Source organism: Chionomys nivalis, chromosome 11 (genome assembly GCF_950005125.1).
Source record: "Chionomys nivalis chromosome 11, mChiNiv1.1, whole genome shotgun sequence".
NCBI lineage: Eukaryota > Metazoa > Chordata > Mammalia > Rodentia > Cricetidae > Chionomys > Chionomys nivalis.
The window spans coordinates 23,341,208-23,366,574 of NC_080096.1; the positions used below are offsets into that span (position 1 = coordinate 23,341,208).

At 50.3% G+C, this 25,367-nt stretch overlaps 1 protein-coding gene across 4 annotated transcripts; it reads left to right on the plus strand.

The window, feature by feature from the left end:
* Positions 1–412: 412 nt before the first annotated feature.
* On the plus strand, positions 413–25,367 carry Azin2 (antizyme inhibitor 2). Of its 4 annotated transcripts, XM_057784385.1 has the most exons (10): positions 413–535; positions 1,035–1,231; positions 2,608–2,781; positions 11,310–11,482; positions 12,508–12,642; positions 13,298–13,463; positions 14,878–15,040; positions 16,374–16,486; positions 21,898–22,112; positions 24,932–25,367. In XM_057784385.1, the coding sequence occupies exons 2-10, from the start codon at positions 1,127–1,129 to the stop codon at positions 25,065–25,067; spliced, it is 1,380 nt and encodes a 459-aa protein (XP_057640368.1). In that variant the 5' UTR covers positions 413–535; positions 1,035–1,126; the 3' UTR covers positions 25,068–25,367. The 4 variants fall into 4 exon arrangements, with proteins under 4 accessions (XP_057640368.1, XP_057640370.1, XP_057640371.1 ...); XM_057784387.1 differs by lacking the exons at positions 1,035–1,231; positions 2,608–2,781; positions 11,310–11,482 and having other exon boundaries at positions 421–535; XM_057784388.1 differs by lacking the exons at positions 413–535; positions 2,608–2,781; positions 11,310–11,482 and having other exon boundaries at positions 1,191–1,231.

Here is a 25,367-nt window from a genome sequence, read left to right on the forward strand (position 1 = left end):
AGCTGCGCAGCTTTGCGGAGTAGCCCCGCAGAGCTGAAGGCTTTATGTCCGAATCGACCAATGAGCTGGCGGCACCCAGTTGCCGGGCTACGGGATGGTCAGGGGCGGGGCCGGGGCACTTGACGGGGGGCGGGGCTCGGACGGGGCTTATATAAGCGAGCAGCGGGCGCAAGGCGGGGCGTGGGGTCGGTGGCTGCTGGGCGCGCGGGGCGCAGGCCGCGGGGCCGGAGCCGGGGGAAGCGAGCGAGCGGAGGCGCCGAGGATCCGATTCACTCGCTAGGGAGACCTATGGGCCGAAGCCGTGTAAATGCGTTTTAAGGCGAGTGCAGGGAATGGCTGGGGGGAGCCTCGGGGAGCGGGTGCCCTCGGCTTTGGGCACTGACCTGCTCCCCGGATCCCCTTGCCTTTTCTCAGCAGGGGCCTCGGCTCCGCAACTGCCACTCCTCCTCGGGGTGTTGCACAAGTTTCGAGGTCACCGGCGACCCCCCCTAGCAGCGCGCCTGGCTCTGGCCCCCGCGAAGGAGGACGGGGCTTGGTAAGGAGGTCTGGGGCTGGGGTGCGGGTTCCTCGCCCTGCACTCGTGAGAGGGATCCCGCGGACAGAACCCGCCAGTGGCACTTACAGCATTCGTAGCGTGTCAGAACCAACCACTTATAAATGGGGGAAACGGACCCAAGGTCATGCAGCAGAGAACAGAGTCGAACTCTTTAGGTAGGCGTGGTCGGGACTGGAGGCATCCTCAAGACTTCTCCACCTAGGTTTCTCAGTTCTGTTCCCACGCTCTTTCTTTTTCTTCCAAACTCAAGTTTCAGACCTGGAAAGGAACTCCAAAGCAATCCCACTTAACAGATGGGGGTAAATGCGGCTCTAGTAGACGCAACACTACCGTTTCCAGCGAACTTCTGCTTCTCAGGCCTGTGTTGGGGGGTGGGGGTGGGCAGAGCGTGACTGGACAGGGAATCCAGGCCTGTGGGGGTGAGGGCTACAGCAGAGCCTGTCCCCCAGCGTTCCCCTCCATCTCCCTCTCTCTATAGTGTGTTGCATACTTTCTAAGGCGGTGGCCAAGGCAGCCAGCGGCGCTCCAAGGCAGCGGCTTCATCCAGCCCCTGGGCTCCTCCCGCTCAGCATGGCTGGCTACCTGAGTGAATCGGACTTTGTGATGGTGGAGGAGGGCTTCAGCACCCGGGATCTGCTGGAGGAACTCACTCTGGGGGCCTCACAGGCCACCACGGTGAGAGTGAAGGGATGGGAATGGGGTGTGGCTGGGTTCCCTGTCCTCTCCTCTGGTAGGAATCTTCTCACTTGGGTACTTGATATTTATGAGACTGGCTCCTTTTATCCCCAGTTCTTGGTCCTTGCCTCAACATCTGCCCTCCCTGTGTTCCCTGCCTTGAGAAAAGAACACCATTGCCACATGCATGGTCTCCCCAGCGCTGCAGTTGGGAACCTGCGAGTTCCAATCTCATGCTCTCTTCCCTCCTACATCCAGACATCCTCCAGCTCCGGGAAGTCCACCACCTTAGGGCTCTAGGAACTTAGTGAGAGCACCCCGTTTTAATTAGTCCTCATCTTACTGAAGCCCCCATGACCTTCTCCCACCTCCCCCACCTCCTGCAACTCTCCAACAGAGTGGAATCCTACAGCAGTTCCCTGCCACAGGAGCCGCTCTGCCTCCATAGCCACGCTCTGGCTTTAGAGCCCGGTCTTGCGCTCCATTAGAGTGGAGTTCCTGTGTACGTGGTGTGCTGCCTTGTTCTACCTTCTCTGGGATTTGCTCTCCCCGGCAGGCAGGCGTCTACCATGTACTCATCTCTAGTGTTTTCCACTGTTGCCTTTTTCCTAATTCACTTCTGGCAGGCTTTGTATGTTCTATCTCCATGGCCACTAACCTATTTTGTAGAAAGTCCCATCTAGCATTTATTGAAGGGACTCGTAATTACTTCCAGAGTCAAGTCCTTTCAAGGTCTTTGACCTTCTCTGTCCCTTAATTATTATGTTGGACACCAAGTGGGTACCCGTTTTAAACAAAGAAGTTGCATGAAAAGGAAAATAAGTTCGGGGGTGGGGGGGTCACCACAGACTCATCCATGCTGTGAGGGAGGGCCAGTCTTCTTCAGGCATAGCTTGCAGTGGACTGAGAACCCGTGTGTCAATAGCAGTGGGCAGTAAGCCACAACCTCTGCCTTTTGTGGAGCAGACAGCTCGATATACAATTCTGCTTCTATGAAAGAATACACAGAATGCAGCCAGAGCATTGAATGTTATGGATTAAAATTATATATAGATATAGATATGGGGGGATGGGTAGCATTTAGGTTGAATAGTGATAGACTGGGAATTTGCCAGACTCAACAGAGGGCATGGTGGGAACACAGACTTGGAGGCGGGAAAGGGACTTTATATAGTTGACTTTAGCTGGACCGAGGGGAGGGACTGGGGCTGGTCACACAGCCTTGAATGTTGGCCTGAGGTTGCCTTCCATTCTGGAGGATGTGGGAGCCTTGGAAAGGTTCATCAGGTTATTGGTGGCCACTCTTTGGGAGTCCTGTGGACAGCATGCACAGGGAGGGAGCCGGGCCTCACATCCATTCGCCTCTTGCTGTGCAGGGCAAGGTGGCTGCCTTCTTTGTGGCCGACCTGGGTGCTGTCGTGAGGAAGCACTTCTGTTTCCTGAAGTACCTGCCTCGAGTTCGGCCCTTTTACGCTGTCAAGTGCAACAGCAGCCTGGGCGTGCTGAAGGTCCTAGCTGAGCTGGGACTGGGCTTCAGCTGTGCCAGCAAGGTGAGCCCCTCTGCCCCTCCCGTGTGCTTAACCTTGATGCTCACCAAATGTGGCCCTGCTGCTCTCGGTAATTCCAGGGGACAGGAGTGACCTGTAATTGGCCATGGCCTTCTGGGAAGGTCGCCTACCTAAGAGGAGGCTCCAGGGAGGAAGAAATGAGCTTGGAACTTGTCAGCTCTGAAGTTCCAAACAGGAACCCAAGATGTCTCTGGGCATATGGGTCATCTTTGAAATGGTTTTATATTCATCTTTGTTTCATTTATTTATTTATACATTTTTTTAAAGATAGGGATTCATGTAGTCCATGCTGCCCTCAAACTCACTTTGTTGCCGAGGCTGGCCTCGAACTCCCAATTCTCCTAACTTCCACCCTCCCACATGCTGGGATGTATCACCATACTGGGTTATTTTTCTTCTTTTTAAAAAATACTCGCATTTTAATTTTTCTATCTAGGAAGAAGTTTTTAAACTAAATGACAGTTTTTCAATGTCTTGACTTAGAGCAGTAGGTGCTAATCTTGTAATTAAAACAAAGCCAAGCCACTCTTATGCTGTTGGACTTTAATTTTTTTCCTTTATAAATTCAATGTGTGACTGTTTTTCAGATGAATCCTCTTTAAGAGTTTTGTTGCTGTCGCCGCAGGCTGTCTTCCTCCTTTGATTTCTGCTCTTAATTCCCTCCTGGTGGCTTTTGATTGGCTTTGCTTAGAGTGGTCATGAGCTATGGTGGAGTAGTGGCTGCCTGGGTGGGGCTCACAGTGTGGCGCTGAGCAAGATGGATGCTGCTTCATTGCTTTTACTCCATCAAAAGCCGTCTTGCTTAGGTCGATCTCATTCATTCACTTAGCAAAATGCTATTCCAGGTGGGAGTTTAACTGTGAATGAAACAAACAAAAAAGCCCCCTGTTATGGTGCTTTCTACAAAAATAAAGCAATGAAGACATGTGGTGTTGTAGGTGGGAAGTAGGGAAGTGGGGTAGGAGGATTGTGTTTGTTTTGTTTTGAAGTGGCGTCAGTCCCTGTGGTTCATAGGCTAGTCTAGAACTCGCTATTCACCACAGCCTGGCTTTGAACTCCCGGTCCTCCTGTTCCGCCCCTCTAAAAGCTGGGATTCTAGGAAGATTGCCATCACCACCCCTGTTCAAGGAAGGCTTCTCTGAGATTTGAATTCACACTTGAACGAGGTAGGAGATTGAGCCAGGGGGAGAACTAGAGGATGAACATTCCAGGCCGAGGTTAGGGCCAGTGCTAAGCCCAGCGGTGGAAGCAAGCCTGCTGGACATACATCCCTTGTGATGTCATCACCATCATTTTCTTGATGATTAGTCATGGCTGTTCTGGAGAGGATCCCTGCTAAGCCCTGGTCAGCAGTGTGACTGGGTGCTGTGAATAGAGTCCAGAAAGAATTCTTGGCGGAGAAAGGAGAGTCAGCCTGTCCAAGACTATGGGGCTAGAGTGATCCCCAGTGGGGAAAGGAAAATGTGTGTGCTGGGGCGAGAGATGGAGGGGCAAGTTAACCTTTACTTGCAGGTTAGCTACTGTTCACTTTTTGTGGTTGAAGAGTCTCCTCTTGTTCTTCTTTGCATTGCCTTGTTCTAAGTCGGACACGAAGTCCCTGCAGCCTCCCGTAGTGTGGCGGCGCTCTCTATAAGAGAAGGGAAGGGGCAGGATCCTTTGGGTCCCTTGAGCTTGGGTTAAAAAATAGGGTGAAAGTCCATTGACTAGGTCCTTCTGCTTCTGGAAACTCGGGTGAGGTTCTTAGTCCTCTAGCTTCAGGGGGTGACCTCCAGAGGACAGAGCTGTTGTACGGAGGCTTAAAAAACTTTAAAGACGGGCGAAAGGTGTGTGCTGAAAGCGTCCACCCTTCGCTGAGTGCTTCTGTTGGGCCTGGCTCTCTGCCAGAGGTTTTCTGTTCGTGATCTCATTTTATTCTCGAAACAGCTCCGTGAGGTCATTCTACTGTGAGGTCATTCTTTTACCGGGATTTTGATAATAGTCCCCGGAATACACATTTAACGCGTAAGGAAGTGAGCCACCTGGTTAGGATCATGCACTGGGAGATGCCAGCTCCAGTCTGGCAATGTGATCTTAGCCTCTACTGGCATTGCCTTTTCCTAGATCCTTGGAGAGAGTTGGCTGTGCTGGCGTGTGGCTGGTGACAGTGTCCTCTCCCTCACACAGATCGCTTGATGCTTTTCCTTGAGTGGTGGTTGCTGGCACTTATAATAACCCAGGCTTATCACGTGCGAGGCAAGTGCTTTACCGTGGTTCCATATCACTAACCACCCCTTCTAGGTGTTTTAAAGGAGGAGGCTGCCCTCTCCTGGTGGGTCTCAGTGGGTGACCGTGATCAATGGCATCATACCGTACTGGACTTAGACCAAAGGCCTGGCATGGGCAATGTCTGGATGGAGAGACAAGCCGTCAGGCCAGAGGCACAGGTCACAGCTCCCTAGGCGCTCGGATTCTCCTAGTTTCTTTTCCCAGGAACTTGTGTCCTTGATCCTGCCTCCAAGCCTCTTTCTCCATCAACATCCTCCAGTCCATTCCCTTGCACCCCCTTGTGGTTGAACTGGGGGATACACCTAAGAATTTCCTCCAACAAGGTACCAAGGGATCAGCAGGAATACAGTGACCAGTTTATTTATCTAGACAAGATCTTATGCAATTGAGGCTGATCCTCTTACTTCATTTTCTGATTGCTGGGATTCCAGTTGTATACCGCCATGCCCAATTGATTTGATTTGCCTTGCTCTTATCTTCCTTCCTTCCTTCCTTCCTTCCTTCCTTCCTTCCTTCCTTCCTTCCTTCTTTCTTTCCTTAGATAAGGTCTTATTAAGTAGCCCAGGCTGGCCTCAAACTTGCGGCACTCTCTCCTCCTCACCTTCCCCTTGTTGAGATTACAGGTATGGACGCCACACCTAGATTCCACTGACCACCTTGTTTTAAATACAATCATATAAACCCAGCGTGGTGGCCCATGATTGTAATTTCAGCACTCTGAAGGCTAAGGCAGGAGGATTATTGTGGCTATGAGACTGGCCTGGGCCATATATCAAGAACCTATCTCAAAGCAACAAAAACATTTGCAAACAATAACCACCCCATGCCCTGGTACTTGTGACTATTCAAGTAGCTCATTGCTTCATTCACTCAATGAGAAAATGAGGGTGCTGGTTTTCTGCCTCAGCAGAGGGTCTGCGTTCTGGGGTTCGTGGATGTATAGCATTTAGAAACATGCAAGCGGCTGAAGCACATTAAGCATCTTGTGGTATAGGAAGAACTCCTGCAGAGTAGGCTGTTCCAGCCCCTTTAGCACAGCAGGCACTGGAAGGCTTTCTGTGCGAATGCATTTGGATCTGGTCTGGGGAACGCGTTTCTTTATCATCTCTTAATGTGTTCAATCCAGCAAGTATTCTTTTTAAAAAGATCCAATGGTAGTATACATTCCCAGTTTGGAAGACTTCAAAAGTGCACAGAAGAGAGAGGGAGAGGGATCTATCTATCTATCTATCTATCTATCTATCTATCTATCTATCTATCTATCTATCATCTATCTATCTATCTATCTATCATCTATCTATCTATCTATCTATCATCTATCTATCTATCTATCTATCTGTCTGTCTGTCTGTCTGTCTATCTGAGTTACTCTGGGCTCGCCCCCACCTTCAGAGAACTCTTGATGATTTATCCTATGTATATTTTTCTCTCCGTCCCCTGTGCAGGTCCAGGTACTGACTGACTCCCCTGGTACCTGCTGCTGGGAGTGGTACAGCCCTCTGGACTTGGTCCTAAGCTCTCCTCCACTTTAAATAGCACCCCTTCGCTGTTGCCTCACTCCCTCGCTTGAGGGTCACCCCACAGCTGTCTACCCCGTGTTGTCTCACATCCTCACCCCCTATCCCCACGTCCATCACCTCACTCGCCATGCTGCCACCAGAGCACATCTCTATCCCTTTTAGGGTGGCTTGGTCATTTCTGGCATGGGTCAGTCTCGCCTGGATCCCAGGAAGTCGTTCTTCAGGTGACCATAATAAGTATCCCTTCCTCAGGATCTGAGGTAGTCCATACGGGCCTTGAACGCCTCCACCTTCACAGTGCTGGTATTGCGGGTGTGCATGAGCACATCTGGCTGCCGTGTTTCTCCTCGGAACTCTGAAAGCATCTGTTCTGCACAGGATAACTTGCAAACCCACACACTGCTTCTGGTCCCTTGGCGGCCCACACCCTCCGCCCTTGTCTTCCCCATAGTGCTGAACCCCATGCTGGCCATTCCAGTATCCTCAGCCCTTGGTGGGTCTGTTCTCTCTGCTGGAAACTCTCATCCCTGGCCCATCCAAGGCCAGGTGGGGGCTCTGCTTTCCCTTCTGAGTCCTTAGGCTGTGCTTTGTCCTTGACGCAGGGCCCCTCATTCTCTAGCATACTGTACCTTTTCGTGGTTCCTTGAACCCATTGGCCATTCTGCCATTGTTCAGCACCCATTTGTCTATGCCTCTGCTCCACCAGCCTGAAAGCGCCACAGAGTGGGAGACCCCGTCCGCTTCCTTCACTACTTGTTCTCTTCGGCACCTGTCGCAGGCTGGCACCTTAACAGATGCTCAAGAGGTACCTGTCGGTGTAGGCTGAGCTCTGGCAGTTAAGCTACGTGACTTGGAATTAATGACTTACCCTTCCGAGCCTCATGACCTCATAAGGGGACTATGAAGAAATGGAAATGTATATGAGACTGGAATGCAGCGCCTGACATGGAGCGAGCCTTCCCTGAATGACAATTATTGTTTAAATATGTATAACCACAAGTATTGAAGTCACCGGTCCTCACCGGGCTACCATGGCCTCTTTTCACCTTGTGTAGGGAGGGAGGGGACATTTTCATATTCACCCAGACTTGGCATGGTAACAGATCTGCATCTGGAATGTTAGCTGTGACAGCCACATGTCCAGCTCTGGAGCTGGATCTTGGTGTCCCTCCAGGTCACTTACTGGCTGTCGCCATCGATGGCTAGACCTCTCTGAACTCAGCTTTCCCCTCAGAAATATGGAGAGTCGATACTGATATTTGATGGTTATGGGTCTGACAAGACTTAATGTCACCCTTAAGTGCTGAAGGGTGCTGGGCCAGAATCAGACTTGCCATGGTTACAAACGGCCCTCATTTCTCCTACCATGCTCCCAAGCCGGCTGTCTCTCGACTCCCTTATTCATTGAGAGGCATGTCTGACTCTCGACTCTGGCTTTGTTACCTGCTTCATAGCTCTTTCATTTTTTTGTGACATGTTTTTTTTTTATGTGCATGTGTATGTATGGGTATGTGTGTGGACTCATGTGCTAAGACATTGCTGGCCTTGCAGAGTTTCTCATACCCTCTGCATGGGCTGGAGGGACTGAATGAAACAACGCCTCGGAGGCGGGTCAGAAAACTGGACAGTGAGCCAAATCAAGCCACTGCCACGCTAAGTCATTTCCCAGTTGTCGGTGGCTGCTTTGTACCACAGTGGCAGTTAGGCAGTCGAGACAGACTGAATGGCTCAAGAAACCAAAAACATTGACTCCATAGCAAAAGTTTCCTAGCAGTGGCAGGTGCTCAGTGAACAGGGGTACTTAGCACCACGCATGACCATCTGCGTCATTGCTGCTGCAGATGCACAAGCCGTGGTCAGTAAAGGCAAGGAAGAGCTAGGGGTTAAGGCTCTGTGGTGCAGATCTCGCAGCCTGAAATGGCTAAGGATAGCACAGGGGTAGCGTGAATTCCTAGCGTGCTCAGAAGCTCGGGGTTTGGTCCTCAGCTACATAGATGGTTCAACCCATGTGGCTGAAGGAGAGTCCGACTCCTCCAAGCTGTCATCTGACCTCCACACGTGTGCCATGACACCCTCCCCCAGACACCTATATATCCTATGAATGCACATTAATAATAAAATAATTTAAACTTTTTAAAAGTCCATTTCAAGGTCAGCTTGGGCTACATCATACCCTATCTCAAAAACAAAAGTAAGGGTTGGCAAGATGACTCAGTTGGTAAAGGCCCTTGCTCCAGCCTCCTGAGTTTGACCCCTGGGCCCACATGGTGGAAGGAGAGAGCCAACTCCCGAAAGTTGTCTTCTGAACTCTACACACATTCCTCCAAATAAACAAATATATTGAAAAAATAAACGGCAGTAACCAAAAAGTAAAGGGGTGGGGGAGAGAATGCATTCATTGGCACACCAGTACAAGCACAGGCCTTTGGACTGGGTGCTGTGTCAGAGAGACCCATGGCTTTGAAGACTTTTCTCATATGTCAGATAATCTATGTATGTATCTCTCTCTCTCTCTCTCTCTCTCTTTCTCTCTCTCACACACACACACACACTGGAATGGCTAAACCAAACTAACCCATGCTTTCCCTCATTTTTTCTGTGGTAAGAATACCTGCGATCCTATCTTGGCAGTGTCTAAGCACACAGCGCATTGCCGTTCATGTAGTCATCCTGACATCCTGTAAGTCACTCAAGCTTACTCCTTTGATCAACACCTCACTGCTTCTCATCTCCTCAGCCCCTGGAAAAGTAACCCTTCTACATTCTATTCTGCTTTTCTGCCTTTGGCATCTGTGGATTCCACATAGTTAATGCGCGGTCTGGGGTGATTGCTCGTTTTTTTAAAAAAAAAAATATTTATTATATATACAGTATTCTCCCTGCACGCCAGAAGAGGGCACCAGATCTCATTATAGATGGCTGTGAGCTACCGTGTGGGTGCTGAGAATTGAACTCAGGACCTCTGGGAGAGTAGCTGTGCTTTTAACGTCCGAGCCATCTCTCCAGTATGAGTGATAGCTCGTTTGATATAGTGCTTGCCATGCAAACATGAAGTGTTTCAATGCAGGCATGAGGACCTGGGTTTGTAAAATACCAGGTGATGAGCTGATGCTTGTGATTTCAGTACTAGGATGGCATAAGACCAGGACATCCAGAACTTGCTCCCTAGACGGTCTAGACCAATCAGTGAGCTCCATGAGGGACCCTGGCTAAAAAAGTGGAGAGGAACTGAGGAAGATACTTGATGTAGACCTGTGGCCTCCACATACATGTGCATACAGTGCATCTGCACACACACACACACACACGCACGTACACACACACTACATTCTCCCATAGTCTCTGTATCCACTCATCCAGGAACAGATGTTTAGGCTGATTTTCTGTCGTGTCTATTGTGATTGATGCTGCCTTGATCAGTAGAGCAGGCCATCTCTTTGACTTCAAGCCCTCAGAGTGTTACCATATGGGATTTCTGTATTGTCTAGTGGGTTTCTGTACGATATTTATGACACGACTATAAAGTATTTTGATCACATCCTGTCGCCTTCTCTTTCCCCTCTCTCCCTTCCACGGACCCTCTCTCTCTTTCCAACTAGTCCCTCTTCTACTGTCAACTTTTTTTTTGGTGACAGGAGGTTCTCATTATGAAGTTCTGACTGGCCTTGAATTCACTATGACTATGCTGGCCTCAGACCCAGAGATCCGCTGGCTTCTGCTGGGACTAAAGGCTTGAGCCACCACACCTAGCTTTATGTCATTAACCACTTCAGGCTGGAGCCAGTGGTGGTCCTAAGATTAGACTATGTTCTGAGCCTCAGTCTTGTGGGTCTCCTGCAGATAATCGCAGTTGCTATGTAATTTTTATTATCCAAGGACTCTCCATACTATTTTCCAAGTAGCATTCATTAACCATTTCAGTCTGCCTTAAGCCTGTGAGTCTGCACAGTGCCTTGCTGGAAGTTAGAAAATGTGCATGCCTGCCTTTTTAAAAGAATGATTTATTTATTTTTATGCATATGAATGTTTTGCCTACAAATGTGTATGTGCACCATGAGCATGCCTAGTGCTTGCCAAAGCTCCTCTGGAACTAGAGTTATGGGTAGTTGTGAGTTGCTATGTGGGTGCTGGGAACTGAACTCAGGTCCTCTGCAAAAGCAGCCAGTGTGCTTAGCCACTGAGCCATCTCTCCAGCCCAGCGTGCCTCCCTTTAAAGACATTTGATTTTTTGAATAAATACACTGCTTACTTTAGAATGAGAGATCTTCCCGCAGGCAGGAAGTTAGAAGAAATATGCAGATATGCCGTCTTTGCTATGAACTGGATCCTCCTCCCCAGGTGTGTGCAGTGCCCCACTCGTGTCTGTACACGACAGTGCTGTCATCAGTGAGAAAGCAGTGTGAAACAATTGTTGTGTATCTGATGTCTTAAAGTGCCGGTCCACTGGCTGGGCAGTGGTGGTGCACACCTTTAACCACAGCACTTGACAGGCAGAGGCAGCCTGATTTCTGAGTTTGAAGCCAGAGCCAGCCTGGTCTACAGAGTGAGTTCTAGGACAGCCATTGAGAAACTCTGTTTTGGGGGGGAAAAAAACCCAGAGAGAGAGAGAAAGAGGACCCACTTGTGTTGATGCCCAGAGTATAGTTATGAGCTTGCCCCCACCCCTGGGCTCCACAGGCCAGCAGGCCCTGGGGCCTCCTCACCACGACCTTTGGAACTTCACAGGCAGAGATGGAGTTGGTCCAGCATATCGGTGTCCCTGCCAGTAAGATCATCTGTGCCAACCCCTGTAAGCAAATTGCACAGATCAAGTATGCTGCCAAGCATGGGGTGAGGCTGCTGAGCTTCGACAATGAAGTGGAGCTGGCCAAGGTGGTCAAGAGCCACCCCAGTGCCAAGTAAGCTGAGACCCACTTCTGCAGGGAGACTGGGCTGTTGGGTGAGGCTGGAGGGGGAAGGAGTGGGCAGCTGGGCAGAGGTCCCCATCCTGGATGCTCCTTGGACCCCACCACACTTACAGCAGGATGGGTGCTACTCCTGGACAGGACCCAGATCCAGGGTAAGAACTGTTAGAGCCCTAGGTAGAAAAGGTCCAAGGGCTTATGGAGGTCTTAGCTTCAGGAAAGGTGACATTTGAAGTGAGCCTTGAGGAATGAGTGAAACTTAGGGAGTCAGAAACAGTCAAGGCAAGCAAATATGTCGGTGTTGGGAACAACGTGGGACATCTGAGGGATGTACAGAAGTGGGGTGTTGCTTGAATATACCTCGTGCAATGGGTGAGGGGCACAGTAATATTGGTCGTGGGGCAGTGGCCCAGTGCGAATGGTTTCTGGGAGGGAGCTCACTGGCTGTGATAGTTAATGGTCCTTGACACTCTGAGGAGCCAGTGAAGGGTCTGAGGAAATAGTAGGGCATCCAGGAGCCACTCTGGTCCACCCAAAGCGTCAGGACTCTCCTTAGGAATTTGTTTGACATGTGGTTCCCTCTTGTGTGATATGTCTGAAAACTTATGAAAACTGGTTATGGAGTTGATTGGGGAGACCTGAGCTGCCTGGGTGAGGGTTGGTGATATCTGGACCAAGCAGGTGACATAGACATCGCTTGGCAATGCAGGGTGACCTAGGAAAGCTGTGGGCTCAGTGGTTCTCAACACATTAGTGCAGTGTGTTTGTGTGTGTGTGGGGTGTCACTCAGCAGGGATGCTGGCCATGGGGTGGGGCTCACTCAGCAGGGATGCTGGCCGTGGGGCGGGCCTCACTCAGCAGGGATGCTGGCCATGGGGTGGGGCTCACTCAGCAGGGATGCTGGCCGTGGGGCGGGTCTCACTCAGCAGGGATGCTGGCCGCGGGGCGGGCCTCACTCAGCAGGGATGCTGGCCGTGGGGGCGGGCCTCACTCAGCAGGGATGCCACATTTTCCCACAGGATGGTTCTGTGCATTGCCACCCAGGACTCCCACTCTCTGAGTCACCTGAGCCTGAGGTTCGGAGCGTCGCTGAAATCCTGCAGACATCTGCTTGAAAACGCCAAGAAGAGCCACGTGGAGGTGGTGGGTGTGAGGTGTGCACCGGGAGCTGGCCATCCTGCCCGTACCTGACCCGGTACTTGTACCCCAGGAGCTAATCATGGACTTCCTGGACCTGGAGTTCCGCCCACCGGACAGTGTCCCCTCTTTAGAGGGAGGATTTAACGACATCCCTTTCACAGTCCCCAGAAGGTCTTATCCCAGGAAGCTGCTCCCAGGGACATTGCTTTGAGAGAGCCCTGAATGCCTATAAGCCAGGGGTGGCAGCCGCGCTCTGGAGCTGTTTCTTTCCACGCAAAGATCGGCTATAGTTAGGGCCGCTTCTCCAGCTTTGTCTGTTCAGAACTTCACATTCCAGGCTGAGCACCCTAGGCTTTATTCCACACCCCTGTACAGTAAGGACTTTTCTCCCCAGTCTGTAGAAGTCAACATCTAACAAGGCGAGACTAGTAACTCGTCCTGGCCACATGCTCACTGGCTGCTGTGTCCTGATCTGAGTACTTTGGGACCTCAGTTTTCATCCTGGAAGGTTCTTCTCCAAGGGAGTATGATGGGATGCCTCCTGTCTGCTCCCAGCGTACCACGTGACCCTGTGTATCCCATTTGATGCTCCAGGCCTTAGTTGTTGCATCTGTCACGTGGGCACGCCTGGACCTTGTGTATAAGCTGAGGCTCTTCTTCCCTTTCCAGTTTTCACATTGGCAGTGGCTGTCCTGACCCTCAGGCCTACGCCCAGTCCATCGCGGATGCCCGGCTCGTGTTTCAAATGGGTGCTGAGCTGGGCCACACAATGAACATTCTGGACCTTGGCGGCGGCTTTCCTGGCTTAGAGGGAGCCAAAGTGAGATTTGAAGAGGTGTGTAGTCAAGGGTGGCTTGGAGGTCATTTTGCCATGGGGGAGGGGCATAGGGAGCCCACTGTACAGTACATCTGGCCTGTGTGTCACACTGGGTTTAGTGCTCTCCTAGATTTTATTGCTACTTATTAACCCCGTGTTGTGGCACAGCTGGGCTTGTAGAGTTTATGGCATATCCCGAGTCCACAGCAGAGCTGGCTGCACGCCTCGCTAAGGCCGTGCACTTAGCTAGCTTGTTAAAGGCTCAGTAAAGACATTATATGCCTGAGCTCTCTGATGGTCTGAGTATGCATGCCTTATTCACCCTCCAATGGGCTGACAAGAAACCTGGGGGAAAGGACAGGGAAGCAAAACCAACCTTTGATCTGCTCCCATTGAAGGGTCCTCCCGCCTGTGAGCCAAGGGAAACACAAATGTGTCATAGTGATTCCCACTTTGACCCCTAGGAGTGCCTGCCCCACCTCCCTATGGTTTTTTGAGAGCCCTCCTGGAACTTACTTCTTTAGACCAGGCTGGCCTCAAACTCACAGAGATCCACCTGCCTCTGCCTTCTGAGTGCTGGAATTAAAGGCGTGCGCCACCACAGGCCAGCTGGGACACATCTCTTCAGTAGCACAATACTTCTGTAGTCTCTGTCTTGGTAGGAAATGACCCTGTCAAGGCTCCAGATGCCCCAGGAATGAGCCTCAAAATGAAGACTTGTAGCCTTGTACATGGCGGAAGTCTAGTGGCCTTCCCAGTGCCCAGACTGGCTGGATTATGATGAAAATGTTTATTCACATGGGAGGACAGTCAGAGTCCAAAGAGTGTGGCCGGTTATACATACATGTGCTGGAGATGGTAATTGCATGTCTATAATCCAGCAAGGAAGGTGGATGTAGGGAGATCAGAAGTTCAAGGCCAGCCTGGGCTACATGAGGCTCTAGCTCAAACAGCCAGCCCTTCTTCCATAAGGACAAAGCAACAACACTGGCAAACTCCGAGCCCACATAACCAGGTTGTATGTATAATTAAAAATAATGTCTGCGGAAGAATAAAAGGAGCCACTCTGAAAGTTCACAGTGATCGGGCTCACCCATCCCGGACGGCAGAGCCAGCTCGGCACGTTTGTTTTTTTCTGGAACCTCACCTACTATTTAACAAGCTGGTTATCTATGAAGGAAGGATCCATGCCAGAGAATCTGGGATCTGAGCACCAAGCGTTATAGGAAAGAATATCCCTCTCTATGTGGGATTATTTGGGCGAGTGAGCTGTGCAGCCACGAGGTCTTCACTCCAGTGTTTCACCTCCCCAACCCCCACTTACCCAAGCCATGTGCCTTGCTGGCTAACTGTACCCAAGTACCAGCTGGGACCTTAGCAACTGCCAAGTCCTCCCTGAAATCACATGGTCCTGCACCTACCTCTCTCCCAGATTGCCTCTGTGATCAACTCAGCCTTGGACCTGTACTTCCCTGAGGGCTGCGGTGTGGACATCCTAGCTAAGCTGGGTCGCTACTATGTGTCTTCTGCCTTCACTGTGGCTGTCAGCATTGTTGCCAAGAAGGAGGTTCTTCCGGAACAGCCCGGCAGGGAGGGTAGGTGCCAGATGGGCGGTAGAGCCCAGTTCGTCCCTAAAGCTGAGACAGTGGCTGACTGAGCAGGGGTGGGGCCTTCTGGAGAATGGGTGTTTGCTGTAGGGAAAGTTGCAGTTCCGCTCACCCCAAAGACAATTTTATTCCTTTATTCTAGTAGTTCTCAACTTTTCTATTGGTTCAACCCTTCAATACAATTCCTCATGTTGGGGTGACCCCCAAACATAAGTTATTTTCATTGCTACTTCATACATGTAATTTTGCTACTGTTATGTATTGTAGTGTAAATATCTGATATTTCTTATGGTTTTAGGAGACCCCTGTGAAAGAGTGGTTTGGCCCCCAGGTTGAGAACCCTTGCTTTATTCCCTAATATGTTTGTATTTTATTCATGGAGCACAAAGCAACCTCGGGGTGAACAGGTATTTAATTGGCCCCGTTTTATGGATGAGAAATGGAGTTAAAGAGAATGTAAGTGAATTGCTTAACAGTTGGCTAGAGGTCGGGCTGCCTCTTCTTCAGAGTTCAGGCTCTTGCTCATCTTTCCTATAACTTCATGACACTGCATTTGTGCACGTCCCCTTTCCAGAGAACAGAGCACAGGCAGGGAGCGTTAAGTCATCTGTTCCTGTTCGGGGTCACGGGATTGATAACGGCCAGTACTGGATTTCGAGTTCAGCTTGGGATGACTAGGAACTCCTGTGCCCACGCCCCCAGCGTCAGTGCCCGCCTTCGCCCTTTCAGATAAATCAGGCTTCCCGTAGGGATCTCTCAGGCCCCATGAGTGACAAGTGTCAGTGAATCTGATTTCGGGCTTTGCCCTGTGCTCCCTCACACTGGGGAGTGGCATAGCGGTGTGCTCTTCCTCAGAGAGAGCTGTTGGCAGCGCGGGGCTCCAGGCAGCATGGTCAGTGTGTGTGCATGTATGTGCAGCCATGCATTCTCCTGGACTCTTAGAGATTTGGGGGAGAGTCTGTCTAGTGTAGCCAGCCCACCTGGTTTCTTACTTGACATATCACCTCCCTGTCACGTGCCTCTGAATTTGGGCAAGCTGCTCTTCTACTTTTACTGGGGCTTTAGGAACTCCTGTGCAAGCAGGAAAATGTTCTGGCACTGTGGTGCCACTGGTGGGATCTTCCCAACACGGAAGTGGATCCATGCCACCGGAAAGATAGTTTTTAGTGACTTCTGTTGCAGGGTCTACCCCATACCTGAAGAAGGGGCAGCCCTTTGGCCCACAGCTTTGTCCTTACTAAGTTCACTGTAATGTCAGCTTCTGACTCCCAGGCCCCTCACGTTCTGCTTGTGTGGCCCCTCTTCTTTCCCTTCCTCATAGACGAAACCAGTTCGGCCCCTAAGACCATCATGTACCACCTTGACGAGGGCGTTTACGGGATCTTCAACTCAGTCCTGTTTGACAACACCTGCCCCACCCCCACCCTGCAGAAGGTGAGCCCATCCCCTGTGACTGTGCCTTCATCCTGTGCCTGTGTTTTTATCCAACTCTTATTTATTTAGGTGGTCTTTGTGGTGCCTGCCGGGCTCAGACCCAAGGCCTCAGACGTCTGAGCCGTGCTCTGTCACTGAACTGAGTTCTCGGTGGGAAGTGTAGCTCAGTGATGGGAGAACCTGCCTAGCATGCAGGAGGCCCTGGCTTCAACACACACTAAAAATTGTTTAAAGAAAATAGGTAAAAGATCTAGGCATGGTGTGCACTTGGAACCTCAGCCTTCTTGAGATGCTGAGGCAGAAGGATCATGAGTTCAAGGTCAGACTAAGCTACATAGAACCTGTCCAAGAAAAGAAAAAAGAAAGGAAGAAAAGAAAAAAGAAAGCAAGGAAGAAAAGAAAAGAAAGCAAGGGTAAAGGGTAAAGATATTGCTCACAGTCTCACCATGCAGAATGTTTTATTTATTTTTATTCTTTTAGAAAACACAAAGTGCTCATTTTCCTAGCACTGAGGTCGTGTAGTTCCCTAATCTTTCTTTTCATTTATATGGGGCATACCTATTGCTGTGCTATCAACTCATCTTACAATATGGGTTTTTTGTTTGTTTGTTTTTGTGGCTATAAAGTACTCCAACCAATGCAGCCCTAGTTGTTCGACTTCATCTCCAGCACCGAGTGTCTTGACAGACACCTGTGGTCCCTGCTCTGGAGTTAGTCCCTAGAAGTAAAGTTTGTCTGTAATGGTTTTCATATGAACATGGGAACAAGAGCAACAAAGCTCACCCCGGCCTCCAGCAGCTTTGGTTGCCCTGCAAATGCCACGCTAGTGCACACACACACACACACACACACACGAGAGAGAGAGAGAGAGAGAGAGAGAGAGAGAGAGAGAGAGGGAGAGAGAAAGGAAAGTTCGATGGCACCAAAGGCAAATAAAGTCTACACATCAGGAAACGCTACAAGTAAAAAAACAAAAACAGTTTTATTAACAAATTACCAAGACTTCTTTTTAAAGAGGGTATTGGGAAATCACTACATTAAAAGACAAGGCAACCTTTTTAGACTGGGTCTCTCTCGCTGATCCCAGCTGCATAGTGGGGTACATCCCTGCACAATGAATGATTTGTCTGCTGAGCCCGGTCCTCCAGCAAGCGTAGTGGCCTTCTCATCTGATATGACACACTTTATTGTTGCTCTCATATACATATTTGGAATGTATACATGTTCCATCTCCTTTGATACCAATGCTTTTACAAAGATCTATTTAAGCAACTGCCAAAAGCATGCAGAATAAATCCTATCATTTAACATTAGGTACATTCATGGATTTTTCTTAAAGCCAGAGAATACAGAACCTAGAAAGGAAAGGAAGGGATGGGCTTAGCCACGTGGGGAGTTCGAAGAGACTGGAAAGTTTACATCCCTTTTGTTTATTTTTTATTTTTTTGGGTTTTCAAGACAGGGTTTTTCTGTGTAACTGTAGACCAGGCTAGCCTCAAACTCACAGAAATCTGCCTACCTCTGCCTCCCGAGTGCTGGGATTAAAGGCCTGCGCCACCACCTCCTGGGTGAATTTGTTTGAATAGTTGTTTTTTGTCAGAGTCTTCGGCAGATCTCACAGACTGGCAGCAAGGCCGGTCTCTATCACATGCCCCTCTTGCCTGAGCCTCTGGAGCTCTGTGATCACATGAGGCAGCCGTTGATTTGAAACTCTGTGTTTCTTTAGCTGGCAGGCACGCACATGGATATTCCTTTTCTGTTATCCTTGGTATTTTATACATGATATGAGGCAGCTTTGTGTGAATTAACTAACCACAGTGTCATTTTCTTATCGATAGTCTTTGGTAAGCTCACAATTATTTTATATGCTTTCTAGTCCTCAGGGAAATATCGGGTCAATTCCTGAGTAATTTATTTAGCCTGTTTTAAGTTAGGGAGGAGTTTCCTTTTGGTTTGTCAAAGTTTTCTGGCCAGGAGAGGATACAGTTCATGTATTTTCTTCCTCCATTAGGTTCTTATTACTTTCCCTGACTAGTATTAGTGTGGCCCAAATATACCCAATAATTTTATAACCTAATGCTCCCATGACCTTTGTGAATGGAAACCTCCATTGTCTTTGAGCAGAGACACTGGCTGGCATGCAGAGACTTCCTGACTTCCTCTAATCACCCCCTGGCTCCTTTGAGTCTTCTTAAATGTTTTATACTTATACCGGGCAGTGGTGGTGCATGCCTTTAATCCCAGCACTTGGGAGGCAGAGGCAGGCAGATCTCTGTGAGTTCGAGGTCAGTCTGGTCTACAAGAGCTAGTTCCAGGACAGGAACCAAAAGCTACAGAGAAATCCTGTCTCAGAAATACAAAAAAAAAAAAAAAAAAAATTATACTTATTTATTCACATTGTGTGTGTGTGTGTATGTGTGTGTAAGTGTGTGTGTGTGTGTGTGTGTAAGTGTGTGTGGTGGTCAGAGCTTGTGTCGGTTCTCACCTTCCCCGTGTGGGTCCCAGAGCTTGAACACAGACTGTGAGGCTTGGCAGCACATGCCTTTACAGTGAGTGGCTAGCATCCATGAAGCCTACCTTTGACCCCAGCATCACACACGACCCCAGCATCACACATGACCCCAGCATCACGCACGCAAGTGTTTCTGGCCTGGTTTTAAGCTTGTACTACTAATTAGCAAGAGGATGCTAACTTGCTCTCCAGATGGTGTCTTTTCTTCTCGAGTGCAGGACCTCTAGAGGCTGTCTTCACTAAGGCTCTGTGGATGTGTTCTCAGAGCACCTATCCCTTAGAGCATAGCTTAATGTTTTATAGAGCCTGGGGCTACTGGGAAGAGTTCACAGCAGCCAAGGCTACATTTTATTATTACAAAAGCGTGTAAATAAGAATATGAAGCTAAACCAGGTGGTGGCGGTGCACGCCTTTAATCCCAGCACTTGGGAGGCAGAGGCAGATAGATCTCTGTGAATTCGAGGCCAGCCTATTCTACAAAGTGAGTTCCAGGACAGCCAGTGCTGTTACACAGAGAAACCCTGTCTTGAAAAACCAAACCAAACCTAAAAATCAAAACAAAAACAAAGCCGGGCGGTGGTGGTGCATGCCTTTAATCCCAGCACTCAGGAGGCAGAGGCAGGCAGATCTCTGTGAGTTCGAGGCCAGCCTGGTCTACAAAGGGAGTTCCAGGACAGGCTCCAAAGCTACAGAGAAACCCTGTCTCGAAAAACCAAACAAACAAACAAACAAAACAACAACAACAACAAAAAATACCCATATATGTAGAAAAAGCTAAACAGACAAGGATATTAATCTCCCCCTTTAATTTCTTTTTTTTTCTTTTTGTGCTCGTTCCTGCTGACTTCTGTTCATAGCTCCTAGACCAGAGCCTGGTATATAGTAGATGCTCAATAAATGCTCAGTGACCGAAGGAACTCATGCTCTCCTCCTGGACCTTGACAATGTGTGCATGCTTTTCTTCATTGATAGGACTAATCGCTTGTTGATTTTTTTGTTATTTATTATATATACAATGTGTGTATGCCTGCAGGCCAGAAGAGGACACCAGATCTCAGTACAGATGGCTGTGAGCCACCATGTGGTTGCTGGGAATTGAACTCAGGACCTTTGGAAGAGCAGGCAATGCTCTTAACCTCTGAGACATCTCTCCAGCCTCCTTGCTTCCTAATTTTTGTCACCTATGTGAACCTTATTCCTGCATGGAAATGGTGCCTCCTCATTCTCCCTTTCTGATTACTCCTGCCGCCGACTGAGGCACTGGCAGGCCTTTCTTCTTCTGTTGGCCCTCACTGCCTCCTCCCAGGCCCTTTGGATGATTTCTATTTGTGTTGCCTGCTTTCTCTTCCCCCTAAATGCCACCCACGCAAGGCATTCATTAGTCTACAGATATTCACTCTGTGGGGAAGACAGGCTCAAGCATGTCTGGAGTATTTCCTTACCATTAGCAAGGGCTGTAAAGGTGGAGCTCTGGGAGTGTGGAGCTTTGGGGGCTTAGGGTGTCTTGTTTAGACTTGGAGGGAAGATCTGGGATGAAAGCAGGGTGTGGGGGAGGGGAGGCAGGGTAACTGAGGAGCAGAAGGAGCTGGTATGGGGCCAGTGCTGCAGCAGGCCAAGCACGGGGTCAGGGAGTCCACCCAGAAGACCCACACATGTTTTTCCTTTGGCTATGACCCGTCTTTCAGGACCTGCCCAGCAGGAGCCCTAAATTTGACAGAATTGCTCTCTTTGGTTGTCCAGAGACGGACTGTTGTAAACAGACTGCACTTTCATTCCTGGCTGCCCAGACCTGAATAATCACACAGAGGCATATATTAATTATAAATTATTTGGCCTATTGCTTAGGCTTATGATTTTTACGACTTAAATTGACCCATAATTGTCTCTCTTAGCCACGTGACTTGGTACCTTTTCTCAGTGAGGCATTCTCATCTTGCTTCCTCTGTGTCTGGATGGCGACTGCTTCTCTGCCTTTCCTCTTAGAATTTTCTTAGTCAGCTTGCCCCACCTATACTTCCTGCCTGGCTACTGGCCAGTCATCATTTTATTAAACCAATACGAATGACAAATCTTTACAGGGTACAGGAGCATTATCCCACAGCAGACTGTTACAGATTTCCTTTCCCTTTGGAAATCATTTAAGAAAGAAGCCTGCCTTTGCCAGGTGATGATGGTGCACGCCTTTAACCCCAGTACTCAGGAGGCAGAGGCCGGGGACCTCTGTGAGTTTGAGGCCAGCCTGGTCTATAAAGTGAGTTCCAGGACAGCAGAGCTGTTGCACAGAGAATCCCTGTCTTGGGGCTTGGGGGAAGGAAGAAGCTTGCCTTTGAGCAAATCCTCAGCCTTCAGAACCTCAGCTCCCTGAATTGGGAGGCGTGTGTTTGACCCACGGGTCCTCTGTGGTCTCTACCAGGCCACAGGTGATGGTCTTTTGAATTAGGGACCTGAGTCAGTGGTGCAGGAGAATTGTCTGTATTTTGTCAATCATGTTTTAAGTAAATGCTAATTGGCCAGGCAGGAAATATAGGTGGGTCAACCAGACAGGAAGTAGAGGTGGGGTGATGAGAACAGGAGAATTTTGGGAAGTAGGAAGCTTGGCAGTCCTGCCCAGATCACTGAAGAAGCAGGATGTGACCTGCCCTGTTGAAAAAAGTACCAAGCCATGTGCTAACGTAGATAAAAATAATGGGTTAATATAAGTGATAAGAGCTAATAAGAAGCCTGAGCTAATGGACCAATCAGTTTTAACTTATGGAGACCTCTGTGTGATTTTTCTCTGGGACTAAACAGCTGGGGGACCAGACAGGACAGAAACCCCAACGAGCCCTAGCCCTCATGTTACAGAATGGTGCCTACGTGGATAACTGCATCCACAGAAAGCCTGTCCTATGTCTTACAGAAACCATCTGCAGATCAACCGCTGTACAGCAGCAGCCTGTGGGGGCCAGCAGTTGATGGCTGTGACCGTGTGGCTGAGGGCCTGTGGCTGCCGAAACTACACGTAGGGGATTGGCTGGTCTTTGACAACATGGGTGCCTACACCATGAATACAAAGTCCCTCCTTGGGGGGACCCAGGCCTACAGAATCACTTATGCCATGTCCCGCCTAGCCTGGTAAGGGGGTCCCGCTGTGAAGTGGGTTGAAGGGAGCCAAGTTGGGCAGAAGCAGTAGCGAGACAGAGCTGAGAAGCTGCTGTTCTGGAATCCAGTTTGACAAGAAGCTCCTGGCCGCCTAGGTGAGGCCTGTGCTGGGCACCTGGCTCTGGTCAAAGGTGAGGCTGCGCTCTATAGGGGGCACACAGTTCTGTGACTGGTGCTGTACTGGAGAGGGTCTCCAGCCCTGTCGAAGACCCAGGCCTGCTCCCTGAGGAGGTGAGGGGCAGCATGCAGGTGGGGGACGGGATGGGGCGTATCCCTCATTGGAGGTTGGTTGTGACTGTTTAGGGAGGCAGGGCCAGATTTGGCTTCACTCTGGAGGTGGAGTGAAGGTTGCAGAAAGCAAGGGCAGGTTTGAAGTGTGGTCTGGTCCGGTCTGGTCAGTGTTTTTTGAAGACCGTTCTGGCTGTGGGTGCAGGAAGGAGGCTGTGAGCAGATGTGGGCTGGAGACGGCAGCTCTGTGACCAGGGAATGATTTGTTGAGTTAGAGACCTCAGTCTTTCTGTCTAGGAAGGGGCGGTAATGCCAATCTTGTCTGTCTCCTGCGAGGTGAGAGGCGTGTGAGGTGGAGGTTGCCAAGGCCCGTGGAGCCCCCATGCCAGCCCTGTGCTGGTCACTTCACCTTCTGCCCTTTCACCCCACACAACTCTGTGAGGGTCAGCACCATTTCCAGAGAGGCCACACAGTGGGTATCAGGCTATGGCAGGACTCGGAGGGTGGGACAGCTGCGAGGGACTTTTATGCAGGCCCCCCAGAACTAAGTGGTGTCTATATCCGAGAGCCCCCAGGAGCGTCACCAAATGCCAGGTCTGACGGGACACCAGGAAAGTCATGTTCCATTCATCTGTTTAACGCAGCTGTTGTTTCTACCCTGTGTGGGGTACAGAGCAGGCCCATACAGCCATTTTGCCATTGGGTGTATCTTGACAAAGCCAAAAATCAAAATCAAAACAACGTGTAGGCTTCTTTGTGAGTCCCCAACTGTCACCAACAACTGCAGGTGGAGGAGGTGGCAGAGAGTCACCTGCATTTGTTACTGGGAGCAAAAATGCTGACACGGAGAAGTGGGCATGTCAGAAAGTCACCCCATGTCAAAGGGCCTCTAACACATTTTGCTTTGAGGCCTGTTTTTTTGTCAGGCCCCAAGGGCACAGGAGTGTCTAATGTCGAGTGAGCTAAGGTGCGGATCTGTACCCAAAGACCCCGGCACAGAGTGGGAAGGACCCTGGGGAGGGAGGGCTGTGGGTTGAGAAGGGGTGTTTATGGAAGTGTCTAGAAGCCATCTAAGCCTTGGAAACCTGGGTGCCCAGGACAGCCAAGAGGGTGGCTACAGTGGAGGAGGCCTGAGAGGGCCTAGGTCTGTTACAGAGTTGCCCGTAACTGTTTCTCAAGCAATGGTGTTCGGGGAAGAGTCAGTCGAGAACCCCAGAGGACTAGCCTAGACTTGGTCTTGAAGGGGGCCTCTGAAGGGTTTTAAGAAACTGGGCCAACCTACATTTACAGACAAGGAGCTGAAGGTGCAGAACCTCCCATCTACTTCTGACTGTATGAAGCACCCAAGAGGGAGGTCTTCCTGCCTGTGGGGGACTGGAATGTGCTGGAAGTCTGGAAAATGAATGGGGTGGGGAACTGGGTAGGAGAGGGAGGGTAGAACCTGAGGGGAAGGGTAATCCGGCGTGGTCCTTGTGCCTTTTCCCCACCCAGTGTCCCCTCAGCATCTACCCCATCTGCCTAGCGAGCCATTGTCAGGTGCTAGCCTCCTGCAGCGTGAGGGATTCAGCCGTACCCCGGCCCTGCTGTCGGTAAAGGGATGTCAGGAAGGCAGGCATTGAACCCTTGCTCTCAAAGAGAGGTGCTCTATGAGTAGGCCCCCACTGTGTCTGTAGGGCTCCGAACCTGGATGCTGAGGAGGAATTAGTCAGCGAGGGCAGATGACGTGCTCGGGACAACATGGCACTGGGAAGGGATGTACGAGAGCTGCTCCAGTGGCCTCTGGGGGTGCCACAGTGAACACTGGGGATGCACAGGGGCCAGTCTCTGTGTGGACTGAGTGTGGCAGGAGATGCTGGGGGTTCGAGAGGAAAGTCTGCCTTTTGGAAGAATGAGTGTGTCTGTGCTGATTCTGTGTGGAGGAGCCCGGAGCAGGTCAGGGACAGTGGCGGATCCGAGAGAGAGACAGAGATGCAGGAGTGGGTTGCTTGGGAGCTGGGCTTGGCAGGACTGGCCTGGGTGTGGGCTGGAGCAGCTGGTCAGATGGTGGGACTGCTTATCCACCCAGGATGGAGGATAAGAACCAGTTTGTAGGATTGGGGCGAGGCAGGCAATGGGCTATTTTTTTTAAGCCCTAAACCTGGGGTGTGGAGAGCTGAGCTTATTCCTAGTCTCCCCACCTGTTAGGGAGGAGTCTTAAGCAGGCTGCTTCTTTCTGGGTCTGTTTCCTCTTTGGGAAAATGGAGATGGTTTGGTTTTCCTGCAGTGCTTTTGGAAGAAAGGACTTAGGTAATGGGGTGGGTGGTGAAGTGACCGATGCCGTGTCTGAGGCACGGACAATCTCAGTAAACATGAAGCCTTTCCTTTATTGGGTGGTGTGAACCCCAGGGGAGAGACAGTGGGGACAAGGGCCACAGGCCTCCTTTGTTCTTGTCCTTGGCTGGGCTTAGGGATCAGGTGAGAATCCTGTGTGTAGGGAGGCCAGGGCTATAGAAGCAGGGGCCACAGAAGCCCTGGGCCTCTGTCCCCATACTGGCTGCCTCTCACCTTTTGTCTCTTGCTCTCAGGGAAGCGCTTCGAGGGCAGCTGCTGCCTGGAGAAGACCAGGACACCGAGGATGTGTGCAAACCTCTGTCCTGTGGCTGGGAAATCACAGACACCTTGTGTGTGGGCCCTGTCTTCACCCCAGCAAGCATCATGTGAGCAGGCCTGTTTTCCCAGAGAAGCCCAGCGGGCCAAGGAGATGCCTCGGGAGAGGTGGGCAAGGTGGCAAGCTGGTACCCTCTGGCCAGGACTCTGGTGCTTGCTCTGCCACCCCCACGCTCCACCTGTAGTGTTTCTGCCCTGTAAATAGGACCAGGCTTACACTCGCTGTAGTTCAAGAGTATGCAACATAAATCCTGTCCCTTCCAGCCGTGTCTGCCTCTGCAGCGTGAGGGGCCTGGCCAGCCAGGCATGGGGGAGGGAGTGCTTGGGGTCTCACTTAGTCTCCTCCCCACCTTT